The sequence below is a fragment of the Adiantum capillus-veneris genome, chromosome 14 (genome assembly GCF_014529385.1).
Source record: "Adiantum capillus-veneris isolate H3 chromosome 14, ASM1452938v2, whole genome shotgun sequence".
NCBI classification, from domain to species: domain Eukaryota; kingdom Viridiplantae; phylum Streptophyta; class Polypodiopsida; order Polypodiales; family Pteridaceae; genus Adiantum; species Adiantum capillus-veneris.
Genome location: NC_140944.1, coordinates 27,392,848 through 27,410,583, shown reverse-complemented (window position 1 = coordinate 27,410,583; position 17,736 = coordinate 27,392,848). Strand labels below are relative to the sequence as shown.

General features: G+C 44.9%; 1 protein-coding gene across 2 annotated transcripts in view; it reads right to left on the bottom strand.

Annotated features, from left to right (window-relative positions):
* The window catches only part of GRL (transcription activator), a 128,352-nt gene that overhangs the window by 44,139 nt on the left and 66,477 nt on the right, over positions 1 to 17,736 (bottom strand). For both annotated transcript variants that reach the window (XM_086528421.1, XM_086528420.1), the window contains exon 12: positions 849 to 988. In XM_086528421.1, the coding sequence (XP_086384547.1) occupies positions 849 to 988 (140 nt within the window). The remainder of the gene's footprint in view (positions 1 to 848; positions 989 to 17,736) is intronic.

Here is a 17,736-nt window from a genome sequence, read left to right as displayed (position 1 = left end):
GTTAGAATCAACCCAAGGGAAGGACATCCCTCAGATAGGGTATAGATCATCCAATATGAGAATTGTGACTCTTCAAAATAAGGTTCTTCAACTCCATCAGATAGAGTGCACACCCTCAGAATTGAGAGTCATATATCCCCAAAATCAGGTTTAGCTTAAAAAACTCAGATTCCCTCAGCGAGGGCGTAAACCTCGGATCCAAGAGCCAGCAAGCATAAGAAGCGCTACAGCTCTCTAGCTAGATTCTTCTCAAGGCCCTTGCAATGGGACTGAGCCAGAATTTACAACTCAGTAACTCAGCACAAGTGAAGCTGAGCTGCCTTTTGTCTCCTGTGCTGATCCCACAATGTTCCTCTCACCAAAAAATTGATAACAATGCTTCGAACAGCTTTGTAAACACTTGACATAGTCCTTGCCCCAAGCTCATAAAGGCCAGAGCTTATGGTCACAAGAAGTTTAGTGTCTGCTAGCATGTGAAAAGGAATTGATTAAGCCAGCAAATTACTAAAAGAGCCTGTCTGTGCCGCAAATTCAATAAGGCCGGATCGTATGCACAAACAGAGTAGCTACTTTCCAATGCTCACGTGAAGTTATAATGCCACACTAGCATACAATGCAAAATCAATTAAGCCAGCCCTTAAATGGAGGAAAGCTCCTAAGAGAATCCTATAAAGCTGCATGGTTGGAATAAGAATTTATCAACTTCCCTGCTGTCATCACCCGGTTACTTATGTCAGAACTGCAAAATCCTTTCATCTTAAATCAAAGTTGTTTCAATACTAAACTTCTTTCTATCAAATCTGACGAAGAAGCCTGCCATTACCAAAAGAATTAAAAAAAGGACATACCAAATCATTTTTTTGACCTGCTTGGCAAGATTATATTCTTGATCTGCATCTTTCTGCTTTCGCCCAGCTTTCGCAGTCCTTTTCGACTCGTCAATTTTGGGAAGCACATGAAGCTGGTACTCATCGTGCACAAGGACAAACTACATTGCAGACAACAATCATCACAATCAATGTACCACCTTCATAAAGTAGACTATGATAGTCAGTTTCAATAATCAATCACATCCATGCCACACGCGTCCTAGCATACCTTAACCCCCCCCCCCCCCCCCCTCCCAAACACCCACACGGGCCTCTCTCTCTCCTTCCCCAAACACACATGCATGCACGCTTGCGCATCTTATTCAAATCCAATGCTACATTAACAATAAGCAATAAGGACAACTTGGTTTGACTTCAAGTTAATTCATCCATGATAAGAGGCCAGCAAAAGACCTAAATTGAGGATCATCGATGTCCCCCGATATGTAACAGACTCCGTCATAAAGAGACTATCAAAAAGAGGTCAAGAAGGAGATACAACAATCGAACATAGATTGATGAGATTGTCCCTTATTACGAGCACATGTGCATGCTTACAGGTATGAGCCCGTGCACATTTCGGTGGAAGCTTGCCATGTCTCCCCCAACAAGACGGTCATGCGACGAGACGAAACAAATAGCTGGTGTAGCCAAGGTGGCAATGCCACCCACTGACTCTCCACCCTCATAACAACACACAGCCATTCGAAATGGGTGAAGCCATGTAAGAAACAATCATAGAAGAAAGACTAAAACTCCTCGAGTAAAATGTCTTCGAAAATTAAAAAAATTATAAAGAGGCTGAGGACAAAAGTATGGGTAGGGCAAAACAAGGTGGAAAGGTACGGAGTGTACGGTACGTAATCAGTACGTAAGGTACGTACTTCTGTAAGGATCGGCCTTTAAGGTACGTGACCAGTACGTAACATTTGTAACAACAAAAAGAATAGTGACTTCAGCCTTTTTCAGCCTATACATACTAGGAACTACATAGAGTCTAGACATAGATACTACTTCAAACATCCATTAGATACTGCTTCAATGTCCATTAGATACTGCTTTAAATGTTATCCGTACTTAACTCTTAGAATACATCGCTTAGTCAAAACTTAAAACTTCAACATACCATGATACCGGAATCAAAATACATAAAACATCAAGAGTCAAGATTGAGGATTGATTATCAATCCTCATACAAAGATGGATACATCATACTATAGTGACCAGTCTAGACTTTACCATTAAAAAGACAGAAAAATGGGAATACACTATATAATACAATAAACTTTAGTCCATTGCCCAATGGCAAGATGCCCCTAAAAAAACAAAAAAGCAAAAAAACCAAGAAAAAAAAACGTACACTATCTATCCGTACGTTCCGTACGTACTACTGTATCGTACTGTACGGATCCGTACGTACGTACGCACGGATGCAACCTTGGGGCAAAATGGAAACACTGTTGCCAGAACAAAAAAAGCTGTCAATGATGGTTGTGGGTACGATAAATGGCCCAGAACTGCACCCAAATTAGAAATGTCATACTTTGGTATTGTCGGGCTCAATCTGCCAAATTTGGGCCAAATCAGTGGCCAAGGGAAAGGATATATTCAGCCATCGTGTAGTCTCACAACCCGTGAGATAACGCTAAGAGGAAACCACCTCTGTTTCAGCAGCAGTTTGAACTTCCAGATCTTTTGTAAGGTTTCAAAACAACTAAACTGAGAGAGAGAGAGAGAGAGAGAGAGAGAGAGAGAGAGAGAGAGAGAGAGAGAGAGATGAAATGAAATGAAATGAAATGTTATATTAACGTCTTCAAAAGGCCAAAGTGACCTATGAGACCAGAAAGTTACCATGTGGTGGATCTGATACAAAGTCAGAGTAACAAGATGACAAAATGACAAAATAAAATACTATGGAATCCTAGACTGCTGGGTGTGGACTAAGCAGCTAAAACAGCTAGCTGGGATAGCTAGATCACAGGAGATCCAGCATCGATCGCTGGCGGATCTCATCAATCTCCTCCATGGTCAGTAGTTTGATCGGGCGTGCATGTCGAGCCAAAGTGACCCGGATCCTCTAATGCAGCTTCTGTCGATGTTGTGTAGTCCTCCACAGTCGTGGGCGTCTGGATCTCCCAAGCTCAGTCGCTCGATCGATCAGTATGCCTCTGGTGTAAAGCGACGAGCTCTGCTATGGTAGTAACTCCTCCGAGTGTCCAATGGCAGCTCTAAAGAAGTCTGTGATCTGTCTCTGAGACTGGCTAGTCTCTCCTCTCATCAGGTTCTCTCTGTGTCTGCGCAGCTCGAGCAAAAACAAACCCAGGCATCTCTAATCCTTGTACCGCATGACTCTAGAGAATGGTCCAAATCCCTCTCTGAACAAGCAATGGAAGCGGCCTCGTATCTCGTAGTAGACGGGGCAGTGGCATGTGTAGTGCAACTCTGTCTCAGGCTCGATGTCACACAGGGGGCATGTCCTGGCCTCTGCTGGTACTCCGCTGTATCTCCCAGTCTCGATCCGCAGCTAGTGTGAAGATGTGCGTATCTGGCCAATAGCACATCGTATCCCATGAAGCAGGTGAGTGTCCATGTATCTGGGCCTCGTCACAAAACCATCCTCCGTAAGCTAGAGGAGATGTTCTCTATAGAAAGCCATCTTCGTGCCTAGCTCCTGTACTGGTTGTATCCATGTCCTCTTGGTGTCTAACTGAGTCAAGTCCTAGCGCATGAGCCTAGTGATCTCGGACTGTGTAAGAGTCAGAGAGGGCGCATCCAGTGAGTACTGGAAAGGAGGCAATCTGTCTTTGTTGAACCCATGCGCCTGAAACCATGACGTCATCTCCCCATACCAGCATGTTGTATCTCCCTGCATGGCTAACTGTCGAGAGGACTCAAGTGCAAGGCGTGCATATCTCTCTGGGAAGTTCCCACATGCGGTGTATGAAGGAGACAGATCTGGTGAGCGCCTCAACCACCAGTGGGGGGGCAGCTAGCTCTGCTCGTATAATAGCACGTGCTACTGAAGCCTTGGCCCTAATGAGCCGCGAGATCATAGAACCAGAGGCTTCTCCATGTCCCCCCATCCATCACTGCGGCATGTCCTCCCGTGATGGTCCAGTGAGGGTCCCCAAATCTCAGCTCCATACAGCAATACAGAAGCCACCAAAGTGTCAAAGAGCCAAAGCTTCGTCCGAGGCTCCTGAAACTGAACCTGTGAACACATCCTTTCCAATTTACCCCATGCTGCATGGGCTCTGGTCAATCTAGTCTCTGCTGCCCTCCTCAATGAAAATGCTGGCCCACTAAAAACCACTCCAAGGTAAGTGTAAGCATTTGTATACTCCACCTTCTCCTGGCCGTATGTGAAGGCGGGCGCTGACCTCCTGATCCAATGTGGGGTGGTATTAAATATCATGACCTTGGTTTTACCAAGGTTGACGGACAAACCACTTTCTTGGGCAAACCTATGCAAAGCATCCAGGTGACGTTGCATCCCCTCCGGAGAGTCAAAGATCAAAACAATATCATCAGCATATAACAATAGTGGAATCCATGTCCCTGCCAGCTGTGCACCTCTATCACCATCTCTCTCAATTAGTCAGAAACCTCATCTACATACATACCAAATAGAGTAGGAGAGAGCGGGCAGCCCTGCTTCACCCCAATAGTGGAGTAAACCGGTGTGGATAGACCCTCTAGGGTGCGTGCGTGCCCCACTACTGACCTGTATAATGCCATGACCCCCCAAATGAGCTCTGTGGGTACTCCCATCTGCTGTAATCTGCGCATCAATCTAGCTATGAGCACTGTGTCAAATGCTTTACGGAAATCCACGAAGCTGCAATAGATCCGTCTCCAACGCGATCTACCCTCCTCAATGATGGCTCTGAGTGTCAAGATATGGTCAAGAGTAGAAAAACCCCTCCTAAAATCTGCTTGCCCGACTGGGCGCATCCCCTCCCTCTCTGCCCATCTACTCAGCTGTTGCTCAAGAATAGATGCGTACAACCGTGCCAATGTGTGTCCAATCATGATAGTGCGATAGTTCCCAAGCTCCATAGGGTCTCCCGACTTGAAGATAGGTACAATAGTAGATAGGCTCCAGGTATCAGGCAAGCCCTCACACATGGCACGGTTAAACATAACTGCCAGAAGCTCTGCTAGTAAATCTCTGGCATGCATGAAATGCTCAGCCACTAAGCCGTCATGATCATATGCTCTCCCAGTCCTCATCCTGTCAATGGCCTTCCTCACCATCTCAGCGGTGAAAAAAACACATGTGTATGGGCATGGATCGGGGGGGTCGGGAAGGGGAGACTGCTCAGGAACTGTGTTTCAAGATTATGCATACTGGCCCCAAGCCTCTGTAGAAGTGATGGCGGGCGGGGGAGGGGGGGGGGGGGGGGAGTGCTCATGAAAGAGCCTCCACGCCTTACGTGAGTATTGACTCAAGAATAGCTGGTATAGATCCTGCTCTAGGCGAGCCAAAAATGCCCTCTTCTTCCATCGCACTAGGCGTCGGAAGTCGATCTGTGACTGCCTATGGAAGATGTCCCCCAAAAGCACCTCCCTCTGAAGTCTAGCTCTAGTGTCCCGGCATTCCTCATCATACCAACTGTTCTGGGGCATGCTCCCCGAACAGCGTCTCTGCTCAGGCTGGGTATGTGGGTATGCCTCTGCTGTTGCTTCATGTAGTGTCTGTGTCAGTATAGTAGTAAGCTCCTCCAGAGGTCGCCCTGGCTCCTCTGCGCACAAGGGTCTGTAGATCCCATCTATGTATACAGAGTCAATCTCCCGCGTGAAGGTGTAGCGAGTAGGGGCTGCTGCCCTTAGCCTGTGTGCTACACTAAACTGAAAAGAAATGGTCAGCGATACAAGAGCATGATCCACTGCGACACGAGAGAGAGAGAGAGAGAGAGAGAGAGAGAGAGAGAGAATCCACGCGAGAAACACAGAGTGTCGGAATTCCACTCCCAGAAGACACTGGCCCCAAACCCTGGCGCCCCTTTCAATATTCTTTATATTGCTTCCACCAAAGTACAAGCTCTGGAAACTTTGCTCTCCTTCTCCACACAGTAGAATGCTAGAGAGAGAGCCCACACATCATAATTAAAGGCCCTTGGCCTATCCAACAGCTTCTCACATACTTAGCTCTAAAAGCACTGGTCCAAAAGCAGCCACCCTAATTTATTTTAGGGTTTAGGCCCCTCGGCCAATGAGTTGTAAGTTAGTTGGGTTACGATTTTTAATCCTAACCCCTTTTGTCTTTTAGGCACCTCTGCCATCTTCAGTAAGTTGGTCTTTTCTTCTTCTACCTCTTCTTTTGATAGGGTTTAGGCCCCTCAGTCGAGATCTACAAGTTCACTAGGGTTAGGCTTAGAGAGTCCTAACCCCCTTTGGTCTTCAATGGTTGACACGTCAACAGTTTGTGACAGAGTCGCTTAACTACTACACAAAGAGTCATAGACTACAAAGCTTTCATAGGACACATGTTAAGTACATAAGTAGCACACATGATTGCCTCAAGCCAAAACAAATGTGGCAAAGCTTGATTTTTGACAATAAATCGTGCCATTTCTGTAGGCGATCTGTTTTTCCTTTCAGCAACACCATTAAATTCATGAGACATATACTTCCCCCCTCGATCGGAATGGAGGGTGCCCATAGTACATTTCGAGACATTTTCAACCATAGCCAGAAATTGCTTGAAGCACGTTAACACTTCAGACTTCACTTTCAACGGATACACCCATGCATGCCTGGAGTAATCATCAATGAAAGTCACGAAGTAAAGGTAATTGCCCAAGCACGGAGTTTGCATGGGCCCACAAACATCACTATGCACAAGCTGCAACTTGCATGTAACCCTCACCATCCTTCGGAAACTTCGAGCGCTGCATCTTACCCAAAATATAGCCTTCACAAACATGCTCCACAAGTGCTTCAAGAGGCGCCAAAGAAGCAACCATATCAAATCTCTGCAAACGCAACAAACTAGCAAAATTCACATGCCCAAAACGTGCATGCCAAAGTTTTGCATTTGAAACAGTCTTTGAATCCACAATCGCATTTGCAAAATTCTGCCCACACTAGTCATACAAAGTGGGCTTATACAACCCACGGCATAAAATGCCATATACAACAATTTCAGCACCAAAACTAAGATCACGAACTGTACATCTATCATCCACAAATTTGACAATAAGACCAAGTCTAGCAAGCAAAAGGTTCTTTTTTATCCCAGGTACATAAAGTGCATCAACAAGTGTGAAAGAACTGCCATTCGTAGCAGTCAGCACAATCTTTCCAAGTCCCTTGACCAGATAAGAGTCATTGTTGGCACAAGTGACTGAATTCCCATGAGGGACATCCTCGAGAGAGCTACACAAGTCACGATGAGAGGTAATGTGCTTTGTAGCACCACTCTCAAAGTACCACACATGAGCATTTGCAGCAAATGACATAAATGTCAGCTGCAACGGAAGAGATTAAGGATTTAGCTCGGATCTAATACTCCGTAGAAACACAAGGGACACTTTACTTCACTAGAAAGAACTGAACTGAACTGAAAGAAAGAGAGAGACAAGAGAGAGAAAAGAGACGACACACGGATGTCGGGTCCCAACCCTCAAGGGTCCCCTTGCTCTGTTTCAAGAGCAAGTACTTTCTTTATTCTTGCACAATGCTGATACAATGACTAAATGCTGATGCTAATGGGTACTGATGCTATTGATGTTGGGGACTAGAGGTACTATGTCGATAACGACGACAACTGTCACAGACACGACGACGACGACGCGAGGCTAGGACTGAAATTTGAAAATGCTAGGTCGAACTGCTATTGATCTACAACCGCTGCGCCACTACGGGGCTGATCTGCAACCACCAACACGGGCAAGGCTGGGAATGCAAAAACGTTGGCAGATCTGGCTGAATCTGCAAAACGCTAGGCTGATTTGGGGCTGAAAACTGAATGCGACAGATCTGCAACACGCTAGGACTTGCGGCGAGCATCTGCTACTGGATCAAATTGGATCTGACGAGGCTATGGGTTGAAAGTACTAACACTGGCAGATCTGGGCTGAAATCTGCAAAACGCTAATGCTCTAACTTGGATCTGCAAACCGCCACTGGCTTGGCTGATCTGCAAAACGCTAGACTGCTGGCTGAAAAACGCTCAGGATGGATCCACAAACGCTGGCAAAACTGCTGAGAAAACATTGTTGGAGCTGATCAGCTTCTGTGGCGGTACTGCAGCTTGGATCTGCAACCGCTTCGCCGGGCTAGGGCTGAAATGCAAACACGTTGGCTGATCTGGCTGAAATCTGAAAACGCTAGGATGATCTGGGTCTTGACGAGGAAACTGACGAGCATCTGCAACCGGGTGGGAACGAGTTCTCGCAAGGCTTAGGGCGGAAAACTGAAAACACTGGCAAAACTGGCTGAATCTGCAAACGCTAGGCTGATCTTGTGGGAAAACGCTAGGGCAAGCTATCTGGTTGCACTCTACACTTGTGCATTGAGCCTGTCTTGCGTCTTCAGCTTCTACTGAGTGCCCAATGGGTTTCTTTTATAGATTCTTTGGCAATTTGCCCTACCTACTTTTCCAACAAAAGTCACTTATTGATAAATAAGTGAAAAATATGTACTTTGGAAAAAAAGGATTCTATGCTTTGGAAAATGCTCATGATGGGATAACTATTCTGTGCTAGAGAGGGTATGCAAGTGCGACCAGCCTGGACATGCACGTCCGGCTAGAGGCTCACAAAGGTGTCAGGCTCAGTCCTAAGCTAAGACTCATGCTAGACTATAGCAGAAACATGTCCACGTGGCGGAAGTGAAGTGCGCACGTGACATCCTCCATGTTAAAAGTGAGACACACCTGTCGAACCTCTATCTGTACTTCTGATGTTGACTGCTTCTGATGCTTGTGGATGCATCACCAATGAAAATTCCTCCAAACTGGTGGATACTATGGATGTAGGTACTGCTGCGCTATAAACACCAACCATACAAGTTACTAGGTAGCCTTACTACTAGCGCAAAAATCCAGCCTTGATGCTATCTCTACCTACGAGCAAGTACTACCACTCGAATAGTCCTGTCGTGAAAACATTGTGGGTGAGGATGAAGGGTGAGGGTGCTCGGAGGTATTTCCAAGGGTTTCTTGTTGACGGGAGTGGATGCACGCTACATGCGAATGCAAATGCAGAAGAGGCTAGGGATCCTGTCCCCAACTCCTTCCATATCCGCATACAAGGCTAGTAGATCGTGGTACTCAAGATTTGGGTTCTCGTGTATTTGATGTCGATCTTCCTTCAAAAGACATGGCAATGGAGATGGGAATTAATAAGTCCATGATCAGGACTCGAAGATTCTTCAGGAAAAAAATCTGAGAGAGGTTCTTTGGGTTCTTTGGTTCAACTTGGGTTCTTGATGGTTCTTGGTTCTTGAGGTTCTTGATTCTTCTGGGGTTCTTCTCTAGGTTCTTCCCTTGAGTTCGGAAAGCCGAAGCATGAGCTCTGATACCAATGTAAGGTGCAGCGGAAGTGAATGTTGATAGTGCTCAAGATGAGTGCTCCGAACTTTACTCAAGGGTCCTTTTACTTATGGAAGGGAGAGCCTTCCGTTCTCAAAGAGAGTGCAAGTGCAATGACCACAAACAAAGTGAATGCTGCTATGACTAAAAACGATGAGAATGAGAGAGAGAGAGAAGAATATGACACCAGATGGGTTCCCAAACCCCCCTCCAAGGGCCCTCCTCTCTATTGCGAGAGAGGTATATGCTTTAGATTGCACAAATCTGGTACAATGGCCTAGATGCAATGGACTTTCCGACGATGTCGACGACGATAATGGCGTCAACAAGGACGGGCTGAAAACTGAAAAACGCTAGGGCTAACGTGATGAAATGTGAAACGCTGAGTGATCTGCTGAATTCCGACGCCGTGTCGCAGAGGACGGCGATGATGACGACTCGACGACTATGCGCTGAAAACGCTAATGCTGAAATCTGAAATCTGCGGGCTGAATCTGAAAACGCTGGATGGTCTGATAGATACAGAGAGGGTCTGCTATGGGATGTGAGATCTACAAGGTTAAGTGGTTAGGCTGCAAAGGAAAACTGCTGAAAACTGAAGACGCTAACCTGATAGGAGACTCTGACTTGCCAAAAACTGGAAAACGCCAGGGTGATCTGAAAACGCTGCCAAGTTCTGAAAACGCTAGATGCTCTCGGTGATGGCGAAGGCCGGGAATCTCCTGAGAAAGAGACTCTGCAAGTTGGAGAACTTCTTTTGTTATCTCTTCTGTTGGAAATGCATGCCCCTTCTTCTCCCTTTATAACATTCCAATTTCCCAAGCTGGGTCAAGCAGGCTTCCCTACAGTCCTACGACCTTGAAAAATGTCATTTATTAAATAATAATAAAAAGATAAAATGCCTTAAGTTCCCTGACTTGGAAAATGCAAATGCTTGTTACTAATGGTTGTGCAACCAAAGGGTATGCCTGGACATGCACGGCCTACGCACAGGCTCACAAAGGTGCCAGAACACTTCCTAGGCTGTCCTAAACCCTAGAACTGGTGTAGCTTGTCCACATGCACACAGGGTTAGTGACATCCCCTCCTTTTTAAAGTGAGGTACTGGTACCGAGCTACATGGCTTCCTTGTAGTCTGTCAATAACTCCGGGTAATCATTGAAAAAGTCATCGTCTACCCACACAGCTTCGTGGGTTCCTCGACCTTTGAACTTCAAAAAATACTATTGCACTTGTTTCTTTGAACCATGACGAAACCGATGCAACAAGACTTGCTCTAGCCTCTGGTTCCATGACTTCGGCTTCATCTATGATATCTGGTTCCTCTTCTTCAAAAATGTCCTTTAGAGGTGTACCCTGAAACACTTTCAACCAAGAAACATGGAAAACGTTGTGTATGGACCATGAGTTAGACAACCGCAATTTCATAGAAACCTCATTGATCTTTTTAATGACAAGAAATGGACCATATATTTTGAAAGACAACTTAGGACACTTCTTCCCGACTTGCTTAAGACGTTGCTTCATGATTCTCAAATAGACCCAATCCCCTTCCTTGATAGTAACATCATGACGATGCTTATTAGCCTGCCGTGAATAAGACTCTGAGCCTTGCTTAGCCGAAGCTTCACACTCTCAGTAATCTCATCCAATGACTGACTTTCATCATTGACATCCGGCAATTAACTAACCGAACGAGTGAAAAGAGACTAGAACAGACTGCCAAATGCTGCGTCATACGAAGTTCTACCAATGGCACAGAGGAATGAGAGTCATTCAAAATTGCTTGTACTAATCCTGCTGCCTACCCCTAGGGGCTTTTACCTTTTGATGGTGCACTATGTGACATAACGAGACACATCTTTTCGCATTATAGGTCAATAAAAGAATCTTTTTATTTTTTCCAAAGTGGTGTTCATTCCCTTATGCCCACCCGTAGAGTTATGACCATCGTGCAATATGGTTGTCCTGAGAGAGGGCAACAGACATAGACGGTGACGAAAATACAACAAACCTTCACGAATGAGATAGTTGTTGGACCCTTGGGAAGCAAGAGCCTACAACCATTGCTTACCAAACTCGGAATCTACATAATGATTCTTCATGCTGTCAAAAGAGACACCCTGAATAGAAACTGTGGATCTTAACTTAAAAGCCAAGATCTGTCCTTTGTGACTTAATGCATCTGCAACAGGGTTAGCTTTCCCATGCACATACTCAATCAAACCACAAAATTCCTCAAAAAACTTTTGTGACCACCGTGCTTGGCAATCACTCCGATGTGCACTAGGCATAGACTGGAGCCACTTAAGGACTTGATGATCTATGCGGACTGTGAACCCTCTACCATACAGAAAATGCTTCCAATGCTTGAGAGAATGAATAACAGATAGAAGTTCTTTGTCATAAACTGAATAGTTCTTTTCAGCACTATTTACCTTCCAACTGAGAAATGCAACTGGACGGCCATGCTGTTGAAGCACAGCACCTATGACGACATTGCTTGTATCCGTCCATACCTCAAAGGGGTCGTCCCAAGAGGCAAGAATAGACACGGCGCTTCTGCAACCTTGAGAGCCGTGAAAGCCACAACGGCTGCCTCGGACAAAACAACGCATTGGCGAGGAGTTTTCACCCCTTTCAAAACATTAGTCATGGGTACGGCAATGCGTGCAAAACTCTCTATGTGCGAACTGTATGCTCACCATAAACCAAGAAAAGAACGCACATCATAAGCAGTTTTGGGCAAATCCCAATTACAAACATGTTCTACCTTTGCGGGATCAAGCTTGATACCTTCTAAAGAAATGATATAACCCAGATAAGTATCTTCAATGAGAAAAAATCTAGACTTCTTAGCTGCAATGTACAGCTGACACTCATCCAAACAGGCTAACACCTTTCCTACATCCTTTTCGTGTTGTTCCCATGATGTAGAGAATATGAGAATGTCATCAAGAAAGATTAACACACACACGCCAATCATATCACCAAAATGACCTACCATGAGACGGTTGAATGTACCCACGGTACCTGTCAATCCAAAAGACATAACCACATACTCACATTGCTCTCGCTCTGTGCAAAAGGCAGTCTTGTAGATAACGCCTTTAAATACCCTTACCTAATGGTATCCACTTTTCAGATCGACTTTGCTCAAAACATTTGCCTCATTGAGCCTATCGAGGATATACTCAATGCGAGGCATCGGAAACTTGTTCTTGACGATCATCTTGTTCAAAGCTCTGTAATCAACACACAAACGAGACGAACCATCTTTCTTGCAGACATAAAATAAGAGCAGCAGAAGGACTTACACTAGGGCGTATGAATCCTCGGGCCACCAACTCCGTGAGTTGCCTCTCTAACTCTTCTTTTGAGTCTTGTCCAAACGGTAGGGAGCCTTACTGACTGGTTGTGCCCCCTCCGTGAGTTTTATGCGATGGTCCTCCGGCCACTAGGGAGGAAGACGAGGTGGATGATCATCCTATAAAAAGAGGTGCTCATACTTGGTAAACAAACATGAATACCTTTATGAAGCCTTGAGGTTCTCAGTGGACTGGAGAGGCTTAAATGAATGCTGCTTGTGCTCCTCTTCGTAATTCATGCTTCGCCTACACATGAGAAATGAGAGGTAAAGAATGAAGACCCTCCTCACCATGAATGATCATGGGAGAGTCACTTTTGACATTTAGAGTGAGCGTATTGTTTACCCAATCAATGAGAGGGTTATGTTCACGAAATCATCGAATGCCCAAAATCATATCACATCCTGTCAGCCTTTTCCGCTGCACCTTTGACAACAATCACTCTCTAAAGAAGAGCTTCACATCTTTCGTGTAGTCCCAGAGTTCAAGTGTGAAGTTTTGCTGGTTTTCCAATTGTTTTTAGACTGTCAGTGAGTTTCGCGTTGGCACGTGGTGCCGACCCATTAATGGTATCAAAGCTCAATATTTTGCTTTTCTAGCAAGCAAACCAATCCTCCTCTACTACAAACTTTGAACTAGACACTTATGGAGTACAAAGAATATGCAAAGTTTCTCGTGAACGAATATTTGAACTACTTGTTAAGCAAGGGTGGTTGTACCGCATCTACATAATTTAGAAAAGTTTTTGAGCTATGTTCACCTGCCAGTCGCACCAATTGTACGACTAAAAAACACATCTCGCGGATCAAGAGCTTCTTCTCAAAATCCAAGAGGGTCCTCTTCTATTCCACTTTGAGATGTTTTCAATGAATAGTATGTTGATAAGTTGTCGAGTAGCTAGGTTTTTCATTGATCGAGGGGTGCTTTACATACATTTACAAAGATCAAGAAGCTAAACTAAAGGTCAGATCCATGACCCATACAAGTGGCTCTTGGTAGGTGAAAGACATGTGATTCCAAGTGGAAAAGGGTACACACCGCATGTGTATATATGGAATCCATAAGGGTATCCATGCATGCAAATCGGGCCAGCTGGGAGCATTGTCAAAGTCAAACCCCTATGGCACACTACCTTGATTAGGGCTGTTTCTTGGCGATCAAAAAAGGCCCATGGTAAATCACTTATTGCAACCACGTGTTGGTACTAATGGACAGCCAGAGAATGCCTTTTTTTGTGGATTAACATCCGCCACAAGAGCTGTTGCCACAGAAATCAGGCCCGATTATACGGGGTTCCTCGAGCCCTTAGGGATGGCACTGCCTCAGAATACAGAGGATGTCTTTGCTCTGTAGAATTTGAAATTCGAAGAGAGCTGGTCAATCTATGCATAGTGAATAGAAAATGTGCTCATGGAGAAGATGAAAATGGTTGCCCGTCTCTTATGCTTTTAACAATCTCGCAACAAATTTCTTTAAGATTAATACTATATGATATGCTAATTTGATAGTATTGATACTCAAGCTCCTTTTCATAACAAAACTAAAGAGGTAACAAAAAAACTAGATGAATGCAAAAATGTACAAATTTTTGAATTGTCTATGCTGAATTACAGCCCAAGGGTGTGTTGGATGGTTTGCACAGCCCTGACCCAAAGGTTGTTGCACCCTCTTAGAAGTTAATAAGACAATGGGTGGTTAAGGCAAGGCTTTAATGGTTATCGCTAAGCTGTTCTGGGAGATGCCAATTCAGATTTCTCCCACTGGCTTCCTTGCAGGGGTGGTCTGCTTAATAGAAAGGGGTAACCCTGCTTCTAGCCGGTTGAGAAAGCAAGGGGGCAGCCTGCTTCTAGGCATCTGGCTCAGTTTCTTTAGCGTCTTGGAGGCTTCCTGATCTATTGAGGCGGTACCACCTAAGGAATCTGTGGCAGCCCCTTGAGCCACTGGGCACCCACAGATACTCTCACCAATGTCAACCAAGGCAGCTACTTAGCCGTCAGCCACATGTAATTCAGGCCCACCTTGGGTCAGCCTGAATATTACGGGATTCAGGGCGCCTAATTGAGTAGTCTTGTAACAAGGGGCTACTAAGCCTATCAAGGGACGGTTGTTCGGCCGGTAATACTGAACGAAAAACAGAAAACTAAACTGGAAAAAACACTTTAGGCAAGAGACAGACTGGGGTGGAGTTCTCAACTAAAAGAGATTGGCCCCTCAATTGGTACCCCTTGCTGTATTTCCTTTTATATTGATGAATTGTTGCGGTTACAACTGTTCTATGTGAGCTCAATCACTTCTGAGAACTAATGGCACCCTGGCCTCTAGTTTATAGACATCTGGCCTCGGAAACAACTTTAAATCATCTGCTATTTACAGTTGTGTCCAAAAGCACTCGAGACGTTTGTTATTTAATAAAACTAGCCCAAAAAGCAGCCCAGCGTTTTTTTTTTAAATGCCACGTCAACAAGCATATGAACTATCACATCAGCAGTATAAGGTCGCCCGCGATTCGTGACACAAAATCTGTGCTGTACAATCAACTGTCCAGACTGCTCTGTTCAAACTCTGATGTGGTTACAAGGCTGCCAACATGTTAGTCCAAGGCTCTAGTTGTCGAAGAAAGGTCCAAGCAAGTATGAAAGTCATGAATATCATGCATATTGAGGCCTACATGCATCTTACATCAGCACATCAAAGCTCTTTTGAACAAATGCAGACCTTTGCTGTCAGACCAAGCTGGTCGTAACATTCTATGACCTCTATCATAAACAAACAAATTTGCTTTGCATTCTAAGCCAGTAATTGGTGGAAGGCCATAATAATGGACTGGACAATCTGTAGACAAACTTGTAGAGGACAAGTGGACAGCTACCAATAAGTGATATTGCATTCAGCACGATTAAAGACCCAAGAGACCTCCTTAGCTGAAACATCCCAACCAATGGGGCAACCAAGATGCCTAACCAACAAACCATGAGGTCATAGACATGAGCGCCAGACAAAATGGGGAAGTGGAAAAGGAGGGACTTCACAAAATAGAATGCCCCCCTCACAATAAGACCTTAGAGTGACAATGCATCCATAATCCTTTGTAGATCTTGGGTGAATTTTGTGAAAAAATAATAAATGTTCTGCACACACCCTTTTTTTGTAAAATCAATTTGATTTATTTACATGTGGGAAACCTCAAAGCAAGGAAAACCCACCAAAAAGGTCATGTGCAAGGGAAGGAACACAGAAGTGTTCGGCTGTACAAAATGGCATAGGAAAACCGATGTATCTCTGCAGTGACATCACCAACCCCAAGGCGAACCGTGAAGACTGCCTAAGAGAGAGCTTGAGGAACGGGAAGGGATCTACATGAATGCAATGGAACATATAGCCATTACCTTGTCACCATAGGCTCCAGTAAGCCCAAAATCTGGCCCACATGAAAAAGACAGCGAAGCGCTGCAACGCCGGAGAGAAAATGCCAAATGCTTAAAACACACACACACACACACACTCTTTTTTTTTGTAAATCGTGATTTAATTAACCAGTGGGAAACCTCAAAACGAGGAAAACCCACAGTAAAAAAGTACAATAAGCGGAGTGTTGTGATGCTCCGAAAGCTAGAAGCAATCAAAGAAAATCCTATAAGCTTCAAGAGAGATATCTCCAACATCATAAGCATAACGCAGGGCTCGTCCGAGCAAAAACTTGAAGTAAGGGAAAGGGTCGCTTTGTAATGCATGAAACATCCGAGAGTTGCGCAGGTGCCAAATAGTCCACATGACCCAAAATCTGACCCAACTGAAGAAGATCTCAAACTGAGACTGTGGCGGTTGAAGAACTCCAAAAATCCAAAACCGTCTGAAAGATTCCAGATGGGAAACGACGGTGCAGAGCTGAGGACACCTGCCTGATGAAAGTCCGGGAGCAACAGCAATCCCAAAGCAAATGCGTAACAAACTCGTCAGCATCATCGTGTATGCAACAAAGTACCAATCGGCAGAGCACCCACCATGCATCTCCACAAGAAAATGCGTTCCTTGAGTGGTAAGTGATTCTTCCAAATGCGAGAGTGTTTTTTGCCACCACAATTGAGATCTAAAGAGGGACCACAATTGATTTCCATGAGCGACATTGCATCAGACTGCAACAAGGCATATACAGACCCAGCAGATATGCAGTCCATCCGCCTGTAAGTAGCTGCTGAATTTGCTGCCACAAATGTCGATAATGAGCTCCCAACTCATAACGAAGAGCAGCAACCGGAAAAGAAAGAACCTATCCCGCATTATCCACCACTTGATCAACCTAGCAAATCCCCTTTTGCGAAAGAAAGTAAGCTTGTCGAGGAGAGCGTTGAACCAAAGTAAGAGAGAATGCTTTGCTCCAATGGAAGCTCTCCAACAAAAGTGAATTTCCTGGCGGAGATTGACAACCATACCAGGATAAGTGCAAGGTGACAGCCTTCTAATCCGCAACAAGAGACGAACTGAAGGGACATGCTAGAAAATGGTCATCCAATTGCCCAAAAATGACATCCCAATACGAAGGATGCCAATGGCCAAAAGATTGTGTGACAATGCCATCACATAAATGCGAAACCATGAGCGTCCATGGCTGTTGCTATTCCACTAGTGTAAGCAAAAGCATAGCTTTTCGAGCCAAAACATGGCGATGTAAATCCGAATAAAATCCCTCCTAGCCGCTTAGGCTGGCATAGCTTATCCATTGATAGAAACCGCAATCCTTTCTTATGGGATGAAGTATGCCAGAAATGTTCCAACATACATGATATAAGAGACCCAAGGCATCGTTGGGGCCAACATAAAAGTGGCAAATAGAACTGCACATAGGCCATCATTATGCTTTGGACAATTCTGAGTCGCACATGCGATTGCCAGGTCGACAATTTCCAATAGCTAAGCTTTAAGTCCATTCTTTGGAGCACCCATTCAAGTTTCTACGTTGCCG